General features: G+C 39.8%; 1 protein-coding gene and 1 pseudogene across 2 annotated transcripts; both read left to right on the top strand.

The window, feature by feature from the left end:
- The first annotated feature begins 629 nt into the window (after positions 1–629).
- slc6a16a (solute carrier family 6 member 16a) lies at positions 630–21695 on the top strand. 2 transcript variants are annotated; one of them, XM_044100976.1, is made up of 12 exons: positions 630–751; positions 11050–11269; positions 11401–11558; positions 13853–13979; positions 14055–14230; positions 14410–14520; positions 14618–14859; positions 14966–15146; positions 16442–16643; positions 17335–17494; positions 17619–17781; positions 18899–21695. In XM_044100976.1, exons 1-12 carry the CDS (start codon positions 749–751, stop codon positions 19250–19252), a joined length of 2097 nt encoding a protein of 698 aa, XP_043956911.1. In that variant the 5' UTR covers positions 630–748; the 3' UTR covers positions 19253–21695. The 2 variants fall into 2 exon arrangements, with proteins under 2 accessions (XP_043956911.1, XP_043956912.1); XM_044100977.1 differs by lacking the exon at positions 630–751 and adding an exon at positions 8380–8540.
- On the top strand, positions 8883–9063 carry LOC122822646 (annotated as a pseudogene).
- Positions 21696–21835: the final 140 nt, after the last annotated feature.

Here is a 21835-nt window from a genome sequence, read left to right as displayed (position 1 = left end):
TGACGTCACGTTCCAGAGGTTTTTTAAATGGACCCCCAAAAAACTTTAACTTAATACCAAAAAATGGCTGGGTGGGGTTTTATAAGTACTTGGGCTGTTTTTAGAAACAATAAAAGCACAAAATTGTGCAAAATGTGACTTTTTCAAATAGGATTTGAATCCATATTAAAGAATATGGATTTAAAATGGGATGTTTTGTCAAAAGGAGCCACCGTTTTTTGTCAGTTGCAAAACTCGTTATGTTTATTCAAAATATTTATTTTATAATCAAACATTTTTCATGAATTCATGTCTATTAAGAATAAGTATTCCAACACCCGTGCGAAGTGTCGGAGTGTGACAGAAACAGACTGTAAGGCGGTCATAGTCCCTTTAATTCATGCAGCTGAGCAGCAGCGGCAGTAGTCTCCCCTCTGCAGCGTCGTCCTGCCCCCGCTGCTCCGTTTTTGGGACGCCTCGCTCAGCCCCCGTGGTCTCCCCATTGGCTCAGCTGTTGGAGCCGCTCCTTCGCTTCTTTTTACAGTTGAGTCGACAGTTTGTTCCAGCTCATCAAAGTACGCCTTAAATTTCTCAAAACTGAAACAAAAGTTTCCCCAGCCAGTAAATCGTATGTGTTACCCAGATAAAGCCTGAAGCCAAATACAGAGAAGAGTCGGGGAAGCCTTGCGAGAAGAAGAGCAGAGAAATCAACACCAGCAGCAGGACTCCTGGAAACTCTACTCCTCTGGGGGACCGTGCTCTCTCTCACATGGTATGTCCACAACACAGCGTTGTTTTGCCTTCTCTCACTACAAACGAGACTTTAGTGTCCTATCTCCCTCTGCACACTCTCGTAACCCCAGTTTTCCAAAGTAACATGTCATCATTGCTCACTTAACTTACAGTTAAATAACTTTTCCATCAGTTAAGCTATAGGAGTTGCTTTAACTCTGTGGGTTACCTCCCTATAGATAATAGTTTCTGTGCATTTTATGCAAACTGTCCAAGTGCTAAAAATGTTTTTCGACACGTTTCAAAACGCAGCTGTCTGCAGCTGCAGCCAAGTCAAATACAGGAAGTCGTGTGTAACTTTTATGTTGAAACAGAACCTATTTTTGCACTGTTTCTGTCTATATACTGCACTGTCTGCTCGGGGGTTTTCTGGTTGATATAATCAAATCGCTTACATAACGTCCTGCATATTGATTTGTGATAACTTCACACTACATAAGCAGGGTCACACTCTTTTCTTGTGGAGGTGCTCACGTTTATTTGCTAGAACAAGCTTTTACACTCAACATGTCTTACAGTCTGCTTCTTTTTCTGCTTCGCAGCTGAAACTAAACTCACAACTCCCTCTGGTGGTCTGGAGTAATAACAAGTTAACATGGACAGAAACTAAATCAATATACTACATTCCTCCCCCTTTAAGATTCAACTCAGTCAGTGAAATTACATAAGAACTAGCCTTCCAATTATTGTTATTTTTTTTACTTACATTGAAATAACATATATATTATTTTTTATTTTTTTTATTTTTTTTTTTTTACTTGGAAGGAAAATCAACCATTGGGTTCAAGTATCCTCTAATGTAAGAAAAACTATCCACACACAAAATCACTCAAGTACGGGGGAGTCTTCCTTTGGCGTTCAGAGCGGCGTAGTACAGGAGGTGGATCGCCCTCCGTTGGTTGTCCACATCTGGCACACTTTCCGTGGGAAGTAGAACTGGGGCCGTGCGGCAGGATCCACCACCACTCTTTCTCCAGAAAATGGCGCCCCGAGACTGATGACCCAACGCCTCCTTCCTCCGGACTCTGAAGAGCACACCTTGCTTCCATTCCATCCATCTCCTTCTGTATCACATGTCGTTTCCTGACTTGATCCACATGACGCCGCACAACACGTCCATCTCCCATCTGTACGGTGTAAGACACTGGACCAGTGCTCCCCACAATGATAGCAGGCACCCACGTCGGACCATGACTATAATTTCGGACGTATACATCAGCGCCGGGAGAAAAACTCCTCCACTTACTGTGGGCATCATGATATTCCTTCTGTTTAGCTTGTTTCTTACATACTTTCGCTTTGATGTCCGGCAGCAGGAGATCCAGTGTAGAACGCAATCTCCTCGACATCAGTAGCTCAGCAGGTGACAAGCCTGTGGTACTTTGTGGTGTGATTCTATAGTTAAACAGGAATCTTGCCAACCTTGTTTCCAAAGTGTCCCCTTTTACTTTCTTGAGGCCTTGTTTCAAAATCTGAACAGCCCTTTCCCCCAGGCCATTTGATGCCGGGTGAAAAGGTGCAGATGTAACATGCTGTATTCCATTCTGTTTACAGAACAGTTCAAACTCCTGACTCTTGAAGCATGTGCCGTTGTCCGAAACAAGCATCTGGGGTAAACCATGTGTGCTGAAACACTGTCTGAGTTTCTCTATGGTCACCTGACTTGTTGCAGTGTTTGTGGGATACACATCAATCCACTTTGAATGTGCGTCCACCACAACAAGAAACATCTTGCCTGAAAGAGGGCCGGCGTAATCCACGTGCAATCTACTCCAGGGTGACTCTGGCCACTCCCAAGGGTGTAGGGGTGCTGCTGCTGGAGCCTTCCTATTTTCCTGACAAGTGTGGCAGGATTGTACTTCCCTCTCTATGTCAGCATCCATTCCTGGCCACCACATGTAGGAACGTGCCAAACCCTTCATCCTTGAGATTCCAGGATGCATACTATGCAGTTGCTTCAAAAGAGTAGACCTTCCTTTCTGTGGAATCACCACTCTGGCACCCCACAGGACACATCCATCTTCAACGCTCAACTCCAACCTTCTCTGACTGTAAGCCTTGAACTGAATGTCCACTTTATTAGGCCAACCTTTAAGACACCAAGCCCGCACTTGTGACAGTATTAGATCCTTAGCCGTCCATTGCTGTATTTGAGATGTTTTGATGGGTGGATTATCCATCACATCCAGCATGAAAACTTGTCCTGAATCCTCCTCGTCATCCATCTGTGGTAGTGGCAGGCGGCTCAAGGCGTCTCGCTTGATCTTTACCTGGTTTATATACAATTTTGTACTCATATGCTCCTAACAAGCTAGACCACCTTTGCACTCTTGGCGATCCCATCTGTGGCACCGGCTTAGCTTCATGAAAGAGAGAGATCAGAGGCTTATGGTCAGTATAGATTGTGAATTTACGACCATAAATGTACTTGTGAAATCGCTTGATCCCAAATATGATGGCTAAACCCTCCTTGTCGAGCTGCGAGTAACGCTTTTCTGCTGGTGTCAATGTCCTTGAGACAAACCCTAAAGGTCTCTCACTTCCATCTTCCATCACATGCGACAACACGGCTCCCACTCCGTATGGTGAGGCGTCACATGCAAGCACCAAGTCCTTGTCTGCAGAGTAATGACACAGTACTTTGGCTGATTTCAGCAGCTGTTTAGCTAAGCTGAATGCTTCCTGCTGTTCCTTATTCCAAGACCACGGAACTCCTTTCCTCAGCAGCTGATGTAACGGTGCCAAACGTGTGGCAAGGTTAGGAAGGAACTTGTTATAGTAGTTTAAAAGACCCAAAAAAGCTTTCAGTTCAGTCACTGTAGTAGGAGGTGGAGCTTCCTCAATAGCTCTCACTTTGCTTTGTACTGGGTGCAAACCTTCTGCATTGATTCTGTGACCCAGGTATTCCACCTGCTCCTGCAAAAATACACATTTATTCCTATGAAGTCGCAGTCCAGCTTTCTTCAGCCTTTTTAAGACTTCATCCAGTGTTTTCAGGTGTTCTCTGGTGTCACTTCCAGTCAGCAATATGTCATCCAAATAGACTACAACATTTGGTAGACCTTGCAACAAGCTTTCCATGGTTCTTTGGAAAATAGCTGGGGCTGATGACACTCCAAAAGGTAACCTGTTATAAGTGAACAGGCCACGATGTGTGTTTATAGTCAGGTATTTCTTGGAGTCCTCATCCATTACTATCTGCTGATATGCATGACTCAAGTCAAGCTTAGTGAACAGTTTGCCTTCAGTTAGAGCATTGAAAAGGTCTTCAACGCGGGGAATTGGGTATTGTTCCAGTGACGATGCATTGTTTACTGTTAATTTATAATCACCACAAATTCTGACAGAGCCATCCGGCTTCAGAACGGGAACAATGGGCGCTGCCCACTCTGCGTACTTTACTGGAGTTATAATATCCTCCTTTAGAAGTCGTTCTATCTCCTCCTCCACCTTAGTCCTCATTGCATATGGGACTGAACGAGGTTTGTAAAATTTAGGATGGGCGTCTGCCGAAACTCGAATGGTTGCATGCACACCTCTTAACAGTCCTAACTCTTCTTTAAAAACCTCTTCGTGTTGTAAGAGAACGTCCTGTAAGGCCTGTGCCTCTGTTTTCACGTGTTTAATCTCATCCCACTTTAGCTTTAATTCTTTCAGCCATCCTCTGCCTAACAGATTTGAGCCAGTCCCTTTCACCACCACTAGGGGAAGCGTTTTCTTCTGGTTCGTATAGTGCACTTCAACCTGGGCCACACCCAAAACTGTAATTTTCTCCCCACTGTATGATTTAAGAGAGAGTTTACTTTGTTCTATCTGTGGTCGACTGTGTGCAGGCCACAACTCCCGAAACTGGGTTTCATTCATCAAACTGACACTACAGCCTGTGTCAATTTCAAACTTCACTCTTTTCCCATTTACTTCCACTTTCACCTCAAAAGGCTCAACTCTCTGGATAGAAGTCCCAGTTGTTAAACAGGCTAGAGTGAAAGCCTCTTCCTCTTGATTTAACATACTGTCATCATCCTGCTTGTCACATACCTTGTGTGATCTGTAGAAACGTCCTTGGCGTCCGCCTTGACGTGCTCCTTTTTTCATATGACTGGACTCCTCTTTATTTTTATTCCTGGATCTGCAGGCCTTGGCAATATGTCCAAGCTTTCCACAAACGTGACATGTGGCGTCTTTAAATCTACATTCGCCAGCACTGTGGCGCTTCCCGTGGCATCGGTAACACACACTCTCCGTCTTTTTCCAATCGGTTTTCCGTCCGTGTCCCTCCGCCACCATGCTGTGACACGCCCCCGACTGGTGCAAGTCCGAAACGTTCTTATTCGCTGCTTCTTCAGCCACAGCAATCTGAAATGCAGTTTCAAATGTCAGGTCGCTCGTCGACAATAGGCGTCTTTGAATCCTGTCGTCAGCAATCCCGCACACCAAACGGTCTCTCAACCTCCGGTCCAGTGTAGCTCCAAAGTTGCAATCTTGAGCCAGGCGTCTGAGCTCTGCCACATAAGCACTAACGGACTCAGCGGGTTGACGGGAACGAGAGTCAAACTTATATCTCTGCACAATCTCACTCGGTTTCGGATTAAAATGCTCTTTCATCCGTGTAACCAACTGACTGTACGTTTTCGAGCTGGGCTTGTCCGGGCTCACGAGGTTCCGCATTAGCTTATACGTGGCTGGTCCCACCACACTAATAAGCACAGCCCTCTGCTTATCACCGTCGTCGATGCCATTTGCCTCAAAAAACTGTTCCAAAATCTCACAGTATTCTTCCCAAGTCTGTTCTTTAGCATCAAATGCTGACAGAGTGCCTATCATTGCGCTCATCGCGGCCTACCGAAGTACTTCTGTCGGAAATTTCTCCGCTCCGTGTGCGACCCTCTGACAACGTGCTTCTTCTCACGTCTTCCGTCACGGAAAAACAGGTGCCTCCTGATAGCTGCCAGTATCCTCGTCGCCAATATGTGATAACTTCACACTACATAAGCAGGGTCACACTCTTTTCTTGTGGAGGTGCTCACGTTTATTTGCTAGAACAAGCTTTTACACTCAACATGTCTTACAGTCTGCTTCTTTTTCTGCTTCGCAGCTGAAACTAAACTCACAACTCCCTCTGGTGGTCTGGAGTAATAACAAGTTAACATGGACAGAAACTAAATCAATATACTACAGATTTGATTGTAAATACCCTGAAATTCCAGCTAACGTCTGTTACTAAAACTTTCTCTTTATTATTTTCAATCAGTCTTGTTACTTTTAGACATTTAAAATTAAAAATATGAAGAAAATTAAACACACTTTTTTGTTATTTACAGTAATATGTGCAGCAGCCGCAGTTATTTTCTACAAGCAGTAGTGTAAAATGTAGGTGGGGAATGTTGTGTGTGTGTGTGTGTGTGTGTGTGCGTGCGTGTGTAGGTGTGTGTGTGTGTGTGTGTGCGTGTGTGTTATCTGTGTTATGCCATGTTCAGGAAAAGAGGATCTTATGTATGTACAGTAAACATTATGTTGGTTTAACACATGGAAAAAGCTTTTCCAAGGAATTGGTAAACAAAGTTAGTGCCTCGTGCTTCACACCTCAGTCAATAATATATTGTTTACAATGTAGTTTTTATTCTGCACTTTTAAAATAGATAGATATCTCATGACTGATTTGGGGTTTTGGCATTTTTTGGTGTTCTAAGATGACTTAATGACTCACTTTCCCTGACATTGCAGATTTGCTTGTTGATTTCATGGCAGCTGACTTGAAAGTAGACTTAATGTATGCACTACACTAGCTGATTTCCTGATAAGTGAGACTGCTGAGTTTGCTTTTGTCCTCAAATAGGCACAAGGGGGAAAAATCAATCGGCATGACTCTAATCATGACACGAAGAACTGTACGGAGTATCTACAACACTTGGCAGAAGTACAGATACTGCACAAACCCTTTCAGCTTGTTATGTTAACTCCACAGATGTAAAAGTATTTTATTTGGATTTTTACATTAAAGATCAGCACAAATAAACGGTTTTGGGGAATAAAAATGTGAAAATGCCAGCTCAGAGAATCTTCAGAAGACCCTGGTTGTTAAATTGAGTACAAATGTGTGTGTAATTTAATCTCATTATAAATACAGATGTTCTGTGAAGACCCGAGGGCATTTGTAGAAAACATTAGTAACAAACAGCAGCCTGAAGACCAAGGAGCATAGCAGACAGATAAGGAAGAAAGTTTTGGGAAAGTTTTAAGCAGTGTTAGGTCATATTCCGCCTTTTAAGACACCAAGACATTATTGTCTACCTAAACAAGATGGAGGTTCACTTTCCAGCAACACTAACATACAACAAAAGTTACAGTGAAACAGTAGAGACATACCCACCAAAAGACAAGCTGTAATTATAGTAAAATGTGGTTTTACGAAGCGTTGACTCAGTAGAGCTGTATTCAAAGACACACTGTGCTTTTAAGATTTGATTGGTTAAAAATCAATCAAATACAAGGTACATATCTTTCATAAAAAATGAAAGACGTGCACTATTTTACAAATATGCTCCATGGGTTGCTCTATCTTTCCAATTATTTGCAAGAATAAATTGAAGTTCAAAAGTTAGGAAGTGTTCTTCCAGGGGTTTGTAGATATTTCCATGCTACAGCTGTTTCTACCATGAAAAGACAAAAAAACTGAATATCTTAAGCTGACATAAACCTTGTGGATCCACAAGTGGATCCCAGCCCCAAGTTTCAAAACTTGTGACTGTTTTTGATTTCAAGGATATTTATGTGTGTCGGTTCCCCTGAAAGACTTTCATCTTTGCAAAGCACATGTTTATTCACTGTGTAAATTTAGGGAAGTGTGGGTCATCAGGACAGAGATCTAATGTTCATTAAGCTGCTTTTCTTGTCATTGTCGTATTGATGCTTTAGAGAACCGTCCCGAGACAATCCAGTTTCTACTGATAGGAAGGTTTTTACAGCTTGAGTTCTGCAGGTTGGATTAGGCTCAGAGTTGTGGTCCCCTGCTTTCCACCTACACCCAAATTACACTTCACCAGAAACAGAAATATACCAGCGCTCTTTGTGGAAGCTTGTGTGACTCTGTGGGCATGGGATGGGTGTGCAGGGGGAAACAGACCCTTGGGAAAAGTGTAATTTACGGTTAGCCAAGTATAGGAAAGACACCAAGAGTTGTTTTGAGTCTAGTTGTTTTGCGCTACAGGAAGTACAAGAGGTATTCCTTGTAATTTGTACAGAATTACGTCTTGTACCTTAATTTTCAGGTCCCAACATTATGAGTTTTGAGTTTTGATATTAATCAACCACAGCTTTTCTTCCCCGTTTTTCCCAGCTTCTCCTACTTCATGGCCTTCTCGTGCACCTCAGCACCACCCACAGTCCCAACCAATGCAAAGCCAACACCTCCCAACAGACTTTCTCCTCCTGCTCCCACTCAGTGAATGGCTGCTCTTAGCCTACCGTCCCCTCCTCTCTACTCGTACATGCATATTTTTGTCACAGTCTCACTCTCCTCTGCCTGTGTGTATTTATTTCTGAACACACCTGCCCTATCTGGCTGTGTTTCGTCAACAGGCTTGTTGGGTCATACGCCTCTTGTAATTTTCCATTCTGACTCGTTGATACCGACAACGGGGGCTTGTGAACCATCTGGCTCAGAAATCCCGAAGCCGGCTTGAGTGGTGTTGATCCGTTTTGGACCAGGCCGGCTCATCTGAGCTGACTGGAGCTGCGGACGTTCAGCAGGGAGATTCAGCCGCTCATAAGTGAGCTGCTGCATGTGATATTCTTTACATTCAATTTAAAGCTGACTTTGAGGTTTGAGCCTGTCTCTAGTTTAAATCTATCCATCCATTTTCTTACACCTTTGTCCCTAGTGGGGCCAGGAGGGGTGCTGGTGCTTATCTCCACCTAACGTTCTGGGAGTGAGGAGGGGTTCACCCTGTACAGGTTGCCAGTCTGTCGCAGTAGTTTAAATCTACTAAATTTAAATTAGTAGTCTTTTTTGTGCCTTTTTTAAAGTTTTGACTAAATTTCATTGGTGTGGTTTGATGAAAATGATAGACGACTGTTGTGTTTAAGCACAGTAGAGTAAAACAACTGTCTGGACTGTGTGTAGGGATCATTTCTAAACATGGCAATGTCTCTGTTCTTATCAGTTTAATGTCTGATACAGATGGTGCACATTAAATTGATTCATGGAAGAGGGAGATGGAACAGGGCTTATTACTCCATCCACTCCACGCATCAGCCTGGTATTGCAATACTTCCAGGATCGGTGCATCCTTCCTGTTCCTGCATAATGATGTGCTAATGTAGGATGGTGGAGAAACAACATACTGTTCCAGGAAAACCGTTTATCCACAGTCGCCATGCTAACTTTGCTGAGCTCATACATGAGAGTGATTTACAGCGCTAAAGCCCTCCCTTTGATTGTCATTGGCTATTTCTAACAGAGCAGTGAATTTGCTCAGATAACAGCAGAACCATAAGAGAAGGCAGAGGAGCTTCATTTTTGTCAGATTACCCACCTATTTGGAGTAAAATAGATTAAACCACACTCAGAATTTTTACAATAGACTTTTGCCACCAAAGTGAAACCAGGTTTTGTTCAATGAGGATCAAAAAGGCTCTAGAGAGGGCAGGAATATCACACAATCAACTCCGTGCAAACTCATAACTTAATATTTGGCTTTCAAGTTTGACATTTAATTTATTTTTTTAAATTTAATCCTTATTTTACCTTGAAGTCCCTTTAGATAAAATCTATTTTTCGAAAGAGACCTGGCAAAGAGGCACCTCGGTGTACAGTATATAAAACGATAATTAAAAGGTAGATGTTTATTATCAGTGATGTGATACATGTTGTGTCAGAGAAAATCTGACCGAGTAAAATTAGATTATTCAATTCTTTTACATTAAGTTGATAAACCATAGAGATGTTTTATTGTACATAAACACCATGTAGCCATGCATGTACGACGCTAAAACGAGTTTGTAAAAGCAGCTCTAAATCAAAAGCATTTCAGTCTTGCATGCTTCAAGGTTAAGATGTTTCTTCTCTCCGTATTGTTTTTGCCGCCTCTCGTAGCTCTACCTTAAACTGAGCTCTCCAGGAACGCAAAGTTTCAGAAAGTCCTCTTTTATAGGTTCACTGACATCCTCCAATATTGTTTTTGGAGGGCTCAAACTTTTTCCTGGCACGCTTCCCGCGCAAGTCAAACATGAGCTGTATGTTTGGGGTCGCGGACTTTGACACCAACAGCCATGGATGTTATCGTGAGCTAAATTTACAAGGTTGATCAGGTTTGGACCAGTTGGCACATCTACTGATGACGTATTTCTTTACAGTGGAAGGATCTGATTCATTTCTGAATAACTGTGGAGATCTTCACTAAGATAAGCCAAGAGTTTTGGACATCAACATTAACTGAAGGAGCACAGTTGACAGAAAATGAAATATCAGAGGCTAAAGGTGCCGGTTTGACAGAACAGATTAATAAATGGGTCTTAATATGTAACACATGGTTTAAATGTTATGTTATTGGAAATGCAATGATGGTCATCTTTCATTTACCTCATTCCAGTTTATCATATTCTTTGATTGCTGAGAAAAATTCTCACAATTTTTTTTAACAGCCCCGCCTTTAATTGAATAAAATTCTGGCTTAATGAGGTGAGCATGATATGCTTTAGTTGTGTGTTTGGTTGCAAAAAATCTTACAGAAACTTTATAAAACTTTATGTCCGTAGTGCAAGGACAGAAGATGCCTGCTGTATTTTAACCTGCTTTCCAGACATAAGGTTCAGCATGTAGACGGTGTCTGATGGTTTTTATGGGGACTTGATGATCACAAGGTGCCTCTTTTTCCTGGACCTTCACTCCAATTATTTTCCCTGTGCTTTGTTTCAATTCAAATTTGGATCCTTGTCCAGTTTTGGTAGTTGTTGCTCTGATTGTAAATATATGACGGTTTAGACAAGAAGTATTTTTCTGTAACGACTTCTTGACTTGAGAAAATCAACATTTATCTGTCCTACCTGGACAATTCCTTCACATGACTGGTTAGGGATGCGCTGGTGATTTTGATAAATGTTGTCAACTTAAAGGGTAGATTCTTCTTAATTTTTCAATGTGAGTTGATGCTGCTGCAAGAAAAGACATTTTAGACATCATCGCCTGGAATCCCAATACCTGTGGAGTGTGTTGTATTTTACCTGAACTGGACTGATATCCTTTAGATTTATCACTCTGCTTCCTTTGTTTTTGTTTAGATGGAGAAGCCCACTCTGGATTCCAGTGAGGAGAGAGCCTGGCTGGGAGAGGGCCAGTCTGAGGTCCAGCTTGCGACCAGTCCTGACCCAACAGAACCAAATGATGACGATCGACCGGCCTGGGATTCTAAAATCCAGTATGTGTTGGCTCAGGTCGGCTTCAGCGTGGGCTTGGGGAACGTCTGGAGGTTTCCATACCTTTGCCATCAAAATGGAGGAGGTAGATGTCTTTCAATAAAGAAAACACTCTGGAGTTAAACACAGCAAACCTTTCAGACATTTCAACATTAAATCTTGTTGTTAAATGAAAAGGAAACAGTCATTTCATCTTTCTTCTTTCAATTCTTCCAGGGGCCTTCATGCTTTTGTATGTTTTTCTTTTGCTGATTGTGGGAGTCCCTCTGTTTTTTATGGAGCTGGCAGCTGGCCAAAGTATTCGACAGGGAAGCATTGGCGTATGGAAGCACATCTCCCCGAAGCTGGTGGGGATCGGCTACTCCAGCTGTGTGGTGAGTGTTGCTCCTTTAGGTTGAGGCATGTAAAAGTCACGTGGAAGCTGGAAAATCCTGCTTACTGTACCTGCTGTTTGCATGTGTTCGTTGAAGGATTATTGATCGGTGGTGACAATATTTAAAGGGAAGGGCAGAGATTGGTCTCTTCTGCTGATTAGCCTGTAGTGTTTCTTTTGTCCCACGGTCTTTGAACTAACTCTCTTTCGATCAGTCGAGGTAGTGTGTATATGCTTAGAGATGGTGGTGATTTCATTTCATGCTGTAACTTGAGAGCAGAGCAGATCGCTGTAGCTTTTTGCTGTCAGACTGTTGTGTAACACTTTCCTATGCAGACAAGACAAGGCAACTTCACAGCCCAAAGAGAATACATGCAAAATGTTACGATAGAAAATCTTTTTTTATATATATAACTAAATTATTTTTATTTGCTTTTTACCTCGTTTTCAATCCAGTAAATTACATTTGCTATGTGTCTTAACACAGACATATGATTTTAATTGCTTCTAAATGACATTAAAGTTCCTTTATTTAATTTTTTTTCCTGTAATGTTGTATATATGGATTTGGAAACAATGACGTGAAAGCATTTAGGTGGAAGTGTCGTAGTTTGGGATACTTTGTTGCAGCAGGACCTGGTCACCTCCACAATGTGTATCAAATATTGAGGAAAATACGAGGCTATCTGTTAAAATATGAAGCAGAACTGGATCCTACAGGAGAACCATGACCCCAAACAAACCAATGAGTCCACCAAGGACAGACTGGGAGTCAAGGAATGGAACGTTCTGGTCAAAATCAAAACCTGATTCTTGATTTCTTTTAGATTTTATGGTCTGACCTCAGATGTTCAAGAAAACCATCAAACATGTCACAACGGAGCGTGAGGAATGGGTCTGCTTTGAAACTGGTTGATGGCTACAACATGGTGTTTATTTTGACACCACATTTTAGTTTAAGTAACAGCGTTTTGACTAAAAATGTCTTTAACAATCACTTTTAGGCAGTTCGTTGATTTTATTTGACTACATTTTAGAATATCTTTGTAAATTCAATCAACTGATACATAAGACACAGAGGAATGCTTTCTTAGGGATTTGTACATCTTTAAGAAAAATCTGCTAAACTTAAGCTGTACTTTTTCAGGTTTTTAAACAACTTTGAGTACATTTTTTTAAATACATTTTTTAAAACTAAAAATCCTAATTAATAAAAAAAAGGGCTCCAACTAAAAAAGGTCTGTTCTAGCTAAACAATGAATATATTTGTAAAATGTTGGCATTTTTCTGCAGCAAGCGTTTTATTTTGAATGGATTTAAGTGAAACAACTAATTCTCTGCACCATTGACCTTATCACCAAAGTCAGTCCTTAGTTCAGTTCATGGACTCATAAACACACGGTGTAAAACTTTCCCACTCATCCGTCTATTTGTTCATGTCGCTGACCTTTTCTAACATTACTCCAGGAGTGTCTGGCTCCAGGGAGAACAACCTTTAGAGACACATGACCCCCCACCCAGCGCTGGAAACATAAAGTCATTCACTTTCTACCAGCAAGGAGGACAGAACTTCACTGGAAAAATGTCCAGCAGTACAGCAGCTCAGTGAAGTGCATTTATTCTTTTTTGATTTGACTCGTTGATCACTGGGTTTGTACATATTTCAGTCTAGTTTCAGTTCATTTGTTCAGAGCCAAAATTAGAACAGAATATTGCTTTGCTGCCTTCACAACAGGAATGAGGATCTCTCAACTCTCTCTGACTAACAGTAGTGACTTTGTGGTAAATGGGTAATTCTAAAAACAAAGTGTCAAATTAGAAAAACTATCCATAGCAAATAAGTTATTTTTTTGTTGAGCTCTTGAAGTTTTAAGCTTGGATATATTAATTTACATGTGCAAACGCTGTTTTCTCTGATACTTTGATAGATTTAATTAAATGGATCATGTCTGTGGTATTCTTCTGGGATGAAGGAGCAAAGACTTTGGTTCTTTGCTAAGTTGATTTGCAAAATTGCTTTGCCTCTTATATTGGACCTGAATTATTGCTACAGCACTTAAGCACGCATAACGGAGCATTCCTATAAATGCATCTGATACCAAATATTGAGTCACTAAAACAACAGTCAAAGTCTAAAGAAAGATTTTTAAATTAACTTGTGTTTGAAAATAATAAAAAGCCCTTTTAGGACCACCTTATTCCTAACAGTCTAGTAGACTTTTTCCATCATGTATTAATCATGTTAAAGTTCACAGTTAAACTGTCATAATTTAAGCCATTTTTCTTCTTCTTCAGGTTTGTTTTTATGTAGCTCTTTACTACAATGTCATCATTGCATGGAGTCTTTTCTACTTGGGAAATTCCTTCCAGCATCCTTTGCCGTGGGAACAGTGCCCGATTGAAGTAGGCACCAATGAAACAGGTATGAGCATAACAGAGAAGTTTAATCAAACATGTCATGTAAGCACCTAAACTGTTGTCTGTCTTCAACGAACAGTAAAGGAATGTGCGAGTAGCTCTCCAACGCAGTATTTCTGGTTCAGGAAAGCGCTGAACATCACCAGTTCGATAGAGGAATCTGGAGAGTTTAACCCCATCATGACGGGATGCTTACTGGCTGCTTGGGCGATGGTATCACTGGCTATGATCAAGGGCATCAAGTCCTCTGCAAGGGTGAGAGAATACCAACCTCAACAATCCTTACATCATCACTAAGTGTTTTAAGGAACTGTAAAACTTTCAGGGACATATTTTCATTGTGAGCACTAATGACCGGCTGGATAAATCTGGATGCTTTGAGAGAAAAGTAACATTCTTGGAAATAAATCTTTCTATGTTTCTTGTCACGTTAGGTGATGTACTTTTCCTCAGTTTTTCCCTATGTGGTGCTCTTCATTTTCCTCATCAGAGGGATGTTATTGGATGGAGCCATAGATGGAATCACATTTATGTTTTATCCCAAAGTAAGCAGGCAAGATATGTTTAGTTCTAAAAAAAATCTGTATTAAAAATCCTAAGAGGACCGTTTTTTTCAATGAAATCTTCTGTAATATTTTACAGCTTGCGATTTGGGGGAACGTACAGGTGTGGCGCCAGGCAGCTACACAGGTGTTCTTCGCATTGGGTCTGGGCTATGGCTCTGTTATCGCATATTCCTCCTACAATCCAGTTCACAACAACTGCCACAGGGATGCCCTGATGGTCTCCAGCATCAACTTCATGACATCTCTGCTGGCCTCACTGGTGGTTTTCGTGGTGCTGGGTTTCCGGGCCAAAACCATCGCCCTACATTGCGTTGCTGAGTATGTATACCTAGGGGTAATGTTTCAATCTCACTTTCACAATTTTATTGTCTTCTCATAAAAACCGCCTTCCTAATATTTGTTCCTTTACCTTAACCTCTTCCAGAAATCTTGGTGTGTTAAATCTTATGTCCTCTAATGGATCCAGCCAGCACTGGTGGCCTTGGTTCAACGTTACAGATCCGAACTCTGTGTCTTTACCTGAATACAGACAGTGGTACCATGAGCACGGCTCCACACTGGGTCCTCAGTTCACTGACTGCAATTTGGAGGAGGAGATGAACAAGGTAATAATCAGAATGAATAAACTCAACTCAGCATATCATAAACAAATAATAAATATACTGCTTAGAAAATTTGTCCATATTAGTGACGACGCTGATGAACTTCTGTGTGCTATTATCTGACCTCATGGCAATGCAATCAGAAACAGAGAAAATGAACGGGATGGTAATATTTTACCTCTTTGGTCTATTTCTATGTCTACTTTGACAACATAGAAGAATGAACAGTATAAATAATAAGAAAGAAAACTATCTACAATCTCTATCTGCAGGTGAAACCAGAACCAGTTCACATTTTTCAGATGAAATTATTTTTATGCAACTTTCTAAAAGGTTTATAGACATTAAAAAAACACAGAGAATCGGGCCCAAACTTGGTGTCAATTGTTGTGTTATGTAGTTTAACCTTATTATACAAACATATAACATAAAACAATTAGAGAAAAATGAAAGCAGGCAAAACACAAAAACCTTTCCAGTTTCGTTAAGCATTCTTAGAAGTATAAAAAAGTGACAATAAATTCATCTATTTACCAATTTGGTAAAAGTAACATTTATTACATCATTAAATAAAAAAATACCTATGGATGAACAAATCAAAATTGGGAAATAAAATTAAAATAATTTTAATTTAATGATTCTTTAAAATCATTAAATAAAAAAAACAATACTTATGGATGAACAAATCAAATTCGGGAAATAAAATTAAAATAATTTTAATTTAATGATTCTTTAAAATCATTAAATAAAAATAACAATACTTATGGATGAACAAATCAAATTTGGGAAATAAAATTGCTGCATAAAGTGAGCCACGGCACACTTAACTTAGGTTTTGTCTTCTGAAATAATAAATGCTGTTATAACCTGTATATTAAATGTTTTATATATCAGATTATATAAAGAATTAATTTAAAATAGAGTACGACATACACTACTTGGTATGTATGTACATGTAGTAACTCTTATCAGTCAGTGGTTCATACAGTTTTCCTATCTTGGTTTGATGTAAATCAGACGTAATAATAGAAACACATAAATGTGCGTTGAGGTAAAGCAGTAAAGCTAGAATAAAAAAATTATTGTTCCCATGGATGAGAAATAGGAGCCATAAAAACATGCTGCTTGCAGGAGGCTTGTGTTACTGATACAAATATTATACGATATGCTTTTATAGAAACAGAAGAGATCATGCTATCTCCCAGTGTTTATGTTATGGAAAAAATCTATAGAGTCGAACAAAGAGAAGGAATATTCAGTATAATGTGTACAGTTTCAGTCTCTTTGTGTCTGTGCAGGGCGTTGAGGGGACGGGCCTGGCATTCATAGCGTTCACTGAAGTCATGGCCCTCTTCCCGGCCAGCCCCTTCTGGTCCACGCTGTTTTTCCTGATGCTCCTCAACCTGGGCCTGAGCACCATGTTCGGGACCATGCAGGGAATCCTCACGCCTCTCATGGACAACTTTAAACTCCTGGGCCGCCATCGGACCGTCCTCACCGGTACTAAAACACATCCTTAAAGACTCAGTGTGCACAATGAGCCAAGCAGGGATTATAATGAATTGTTGAACTTTTTTTTCTTTTTTTTTTAAAAAGGCCTTCCCATCAAAATGTATGAGGTTCCACTTGAACTTTTCCATATTTTATGTCATTATAGCCACATACTTGTTTCGTATTTTATTGGACTTATACACTTTTGATTGTGAAGTAAAAATAAGATTTTTTTATTTATTTATTTTTTTGAGATGGAGAATACATTTTCAAGTCTTGTGTCTTATTGGTGTCAGGTCTGTGAAAGCATAGTTTCTCTGTTTTAGACAGTGTTTAGTATGGTTGCATTCAAAGTGTTCTGCTTCATTATTACCGGTATGTTACTTTTCTGTGACATCATCATCATATATATTTTTATATGTGGAACTTATATCACTTATACATTGCATTTCTACCACTTTACATTTATGCACTTTGTGTTGGTCTTTTAAATTTAATCTATGTAATAAAATACGTTGAGGTTTGTGGTTGTAATGTGACAAAATCTAAACAGGTTGAGTGATTGTGTATTTTCAGCCGCAGTACATGTAAACATAAAGTACCAGCAAATTAAACAATATAAGTGAATAAATATTGTATTAAATGTTTTTTGTTGTGCTGAGATAGTTGTCTTATTGTGGGTTTTTTTCCTGTTTTTCAGTGTTCAGCTGTGCTTTGGGGTTCATAATTGGATTATTGTTCACCCAGCGATCTGGCAATTATTTTGTCACGATGTTTGACGACTACTCTGCAACCCTCCCACTCGTTATTGTTGTGATTTTCGAAACAGTCAGCGTGGCATGGGTTTATGGCACGGATCGGTAAGAGACAGAAATTGGTTGCAAAAACACTTAAATAAAATCTTTGTCCTTCGTTTTTTTATTATCATTTTTGCCTTACTTGAACAAAAGTACCACCTTTGTGAAATGTGTTCTATCTCTGCAGTTTCCTGGATGATATTGAACTCATGCTCAAGTGGCGCCCTCCAGTGGTGTACAAATATCTCTGGAAATATGTGTGTCCGCTGGCAATGGTTGGTCTCCTGGCTGCCAGTTTACTGCGAATGGTTTTCAAGGGACCCACGTACACCGCCTGGAATCAGACCGCAGTAAGACTTGCCTTTTCAATCAGACATATTATAAAATATTTAAGGCTAAAGTTATATTTTGCTGTTTTTAACAATTACAACCCCGAATGTCAGTCGTGTTCTATTCAAACTAAAAAGACATGAGAAATGTGTCAGTACTAAAGAGATGTTATTGAAGGCTTTCTCTGCATGCTCCCTTGAGTTTAGCTCATGGTGGGATCGTGACCTTTGACTTGACATTATGTAAAAGTGAAACCCAGCTCAGTCAGATTTAGACCTGAGAACGGACGTTACCCCGGACCAGTTGTCTGATCGCTTCATGGAAAATGTGTTACAGCTACTTAATATAAATGCATCGGAATTAAACAAAATACTGTTCATTCCTTTTTGAAACAGACTTAATATAGTGTCTAAATTCAGTACATACAGAGATATAGTTGATAGATTTTTATTTCTGTTACATTTCTAATATGAACACCGGATTCAGATAAAGTAGAAAATTACAAAGTTCTAAAAAAAACAGATTCCAAATGCAGAGAAGTTCATCTGCTGAAAAGCATCTCTAACACATCTACAGTATTTTCAGTCAATACTTGGTTGGGTGTGTAGAAAATCAGCCTATGGCACTGCTGAGGTGTAATAGAAGCCCAGGTTGTTGCAATAGCGTCCTTCAGCTTGTCTGCACTGTTGAATCTCTCCTAAATCTCCCACACTTTTTTCTTCTACTCCATTAATATTCTTGGACACAGCCTCACGTAACTTTCCCTCCTATTGGAGCTTGTTCCTAACTTTCTGCTCAACAACTGACAATTCGACTGTTCTTGCTGTTAATGTGTTGAGACTGTAACATAACATATCTGTCTTGAAAGTCTGTTATCTAATTTTCTGAGAAACTGAATGTTGCGTTTGTATTATTCATAAGGCATGACAATGAGAAATAACAGGAATACGCACTTCAAATACGTCACTCTTTCTGTTGTAAATATATAAGATAGAGGGATTCTACTTTTTGAATTATTAATAAATCAACTTTTCACATTTTGTTTAAGATTAAAATTTACTGTTCAATAAATGTAGAGCTTCACAAACTTTTTTTTTTTTAGCTTAGTATTAACTCCAGTGCTGTTTGTCTCTCCAGGCCTCTGAGAGGACACTGGAGTACCCAGGCTGGGCCCTGGTTATGATCGTTATGCTCATCGTGTTCGCCAGCCTTCCTGTGCCCATCGGTTACTTCCACTCCGTGCTGAAAAAGCGCTCAACCCTCGACATCCCCCCCCAGGAGAGCCCCGGCCCCGAGTTGCACCGCGAGCTTTACACCAAGTGTAACTCCACCGATCAGCTGGACTCCAACTCACATCCGGCCCCCTGTGAGGAAGACGGGATTCTTCCCAGGACTTCCTTCCTGCCGGTAGGCAACGAGCAGTACCGGCTCCTTCCACAGCAGGAGGAGGAGGAAGGGGAAGAAGAGGAGGAGGAAGACACGGGAGTGTGAGGGGGGATATTGAAGCTGATTAAATTTTGGACTGTGATGAGAAAAGGAGAGAGCAGTACAGACTAAAGTGAAAACAGTCTGTTACAGTATCTTTTTTTTTTCGACAGAACAGTTATCTGTTTTATATCTTTATTCAAAAATGAATGCCAATAAGCCAAAATCATTTTAAGTATTTAAAAATGAAATCCAACTCCTCCATGTGGTTCCCTACTCCACTTTCTGAACCACATTTAAACTGACTGAAGAGAAAGATGCAAGTTCTTTTGACCATCTTAATTTCATTTGGGAGTCATAACTGAGCTGGTGGTCAATCAAGCCACCAATCGGCTATGAAGAGTACGGTATGTTTTTAGATAAATCAGGCTTCAGTTTGCAAGAGAAACTATACTTTGAGAAACTGTGATGTTTGCATGTCTGCGTATGATAGTGGTGTTAGTGTGTCTGTGTGAAACTGGACAGGGATTTAAGCGTTTTGATTTTTGTAATCAGTCTTTTCAGACTAGAGAGGTTTAACGAATGAAGCTGCACATTTTAACACTTTGGCAGGAAAACGATCAAACTTTACTTTGATGGTTTGGGGTTTACTCACCTTTTGCTTCAGGGAGGATTCTGTCTCCTGAACGATACGAGGTTGACTGACAGGTTCTGTCCAGATGACTGGACTGCTGAGTCACATCACCTGGGCATTTGACACCCAAACTGATGAGCAGCAAACAAACCACACATACAGCCTACTTCAAAAGAGTAACTAGAGTCAGTTGTTTTAAATTGTTGTTGAAAATGAGTATGAATATGAAATAAAACTATTTTATTTAACAGGTTAAAAAGTGACATTCTGGATTAAGTAAATAAAAAACAATAAAGAGTTAATCAATGTTGATGAAAGAAATCAATTTCTTTCATCTTACCAGAATAAGAACTATATGTTTTGTTGCACCTCTCTTGGCTTTTCTAGCAACTTTAATTCTGTAAAGAATATATTTCACTTACGTGAAACATTATTTTAGCTCAATCTATTTGAGCCTCTGTTTCACAACCTTGACCCAAAATGCCAAAATACACTTTATTGTATCAAAGTGTCTTCACAAACATGTTATGCAAAAATGACAACAGAATGTTTTTGCTTTATTTAAAACAGGAAAGCAAGAGTTACTCCTACTACTGCTAAAACAATACAAAATATTAGTACTGTAGACTATTACAGTTGTGATTAAGTTTATGATATGTATTTATTGTTATTTTTATTAAAATACACAGACTTATTAGAAATACCTTATTACCAGCCTCTACCTTTATCTGTAGTGTTCAAGCATACCTGCTCATTCTACCATTTACCTTTTTGTTGTTTAAAAGAGCAACAAACAGATGAATTTATTTTTCCTCCAGGCCATACAGCATAGTAGCAGCCTCCTTTCAGCCAGCTGATCAGTAGTGTGCAGCAGCTACTCTGCTCCAAACAGCCAGTGGAAACATTCCAGCTCTGTCTCTGGCATCTGTTTAACAAAGAATTAAAGTTGTAGTGATCTGAATGTCTTAGTGGTTGTGAAAGTAACTTTTTAAAACTTAAATATCTATTGATAGTGGTAGTTGCAATATTTTTGTCTAATTTTGACAAATCACACAAAACACTTTTTTCAGTGTTAGACATTTTCTGCTGAAACAAAATCTGGACTTTTTGCTGGCTATGTTAAGTCGACATGCCTTCCAGAAGAACGACTTTAACGCTGTTAGCTCCGCAGAAAGATACGTTATCATCTGGCGAAATTATTTCATCATTAACAAACTGAAATAATCCAACATTGTTGCAGAACACTAACTGTGAGAAATGTGCTTGGTTTTTTTTTCAGTCTTTCTGTGTTTCTTTGGAATGTTGCAAAATAAAATTTATGACTCAGAGCAAAACTTTTATCCAGGTATCCACCACTTCTCTTTAATCCACCAGAACCTTCTGTCTTTCATTTCTTTGGTGGATTTTCTGTTTTCAATGCATGTTGCTGGTGCTTTGACTTTTGTCTTATTGGTCAATCTGTATTTTTCTTTTATCCAGCCTTCTTAAATTGTTTGTCCAGTTTATAGAAACAAAAAAAAAACCTTTTCCTTTCTATTGTTTCACCTTCTGTTATCTGCAGACTCATTTGCATAATTAGACATATACATCCATTTGTGTCAGAAATACAAATTACAGGGGAACTCCATCATTTTTCTTCAGTATTGAGTGATTCCGTATTTATTCGTAGCCTTGTTCGGGAAAATGAATGTCACATTAATAAACTAGTGATTTCATCTTTTCTACAAGGGATTGTTCTGCTGAGAAGTCTTTCTGTGAAAAAGATAACCAGCAGCAACAGTTTTCATCTCTGTTTTGTGTTTTTCCGTGAGATCAGGATGATTTGAGTGCATCTTTTCTGAATTGGTTTGCTTTTGAAATAAAACAATAATGTGACTGCGTTTTTTTTATAGCTCTCGGCACTCTGTGAGCAGCGATGACGAAGGTTTGGACATTAATATTTTAAATCCTTTGCCTCTGCACGGTCCAGCAGCACATTGACAGATTTCACGAATGCGCAGAGAAATCTAAAGGCT

This window comes from Gambusia affinis, linkage group LG19 (genome assembly GCF_019740435.1).
Source record: "Gambusia affinis linkage group LG19, SWU_Gaff_1.0, whole genome shotgun sequence".
NCBI lineage: Eukaryota > Metazoa > Chordata > Actinopteri > Cyprinodontiformes > Poeciliidae > Gambusia > Gambusia affinis.
The sequence above is the reverse complement of the archived record's forward strand: the minus strand, read 5'-3'. Positions and strand labels throughout refer to the sequence as shown.

Bases quoted from the DNA above. Each gene is read 5' to 3' on its own strand.
- slc6a16a (XM_044100976.1), top strand. The intron at 14,231-14,409 runs GTGAGAGAATAC...TTGTCACGTTAG, and splicing joins GCATCAAGTCCTCTGCAAGG to GTGATGTACTTTTCCTCAGT. The intron at 17,782-18,898 runs GTAAGACTTGCC...TTGTCTCTCCAG, and splicing joins CCGCCTGGAATCAGACCGCA to GCCTCTGAGAGGACACTGGA.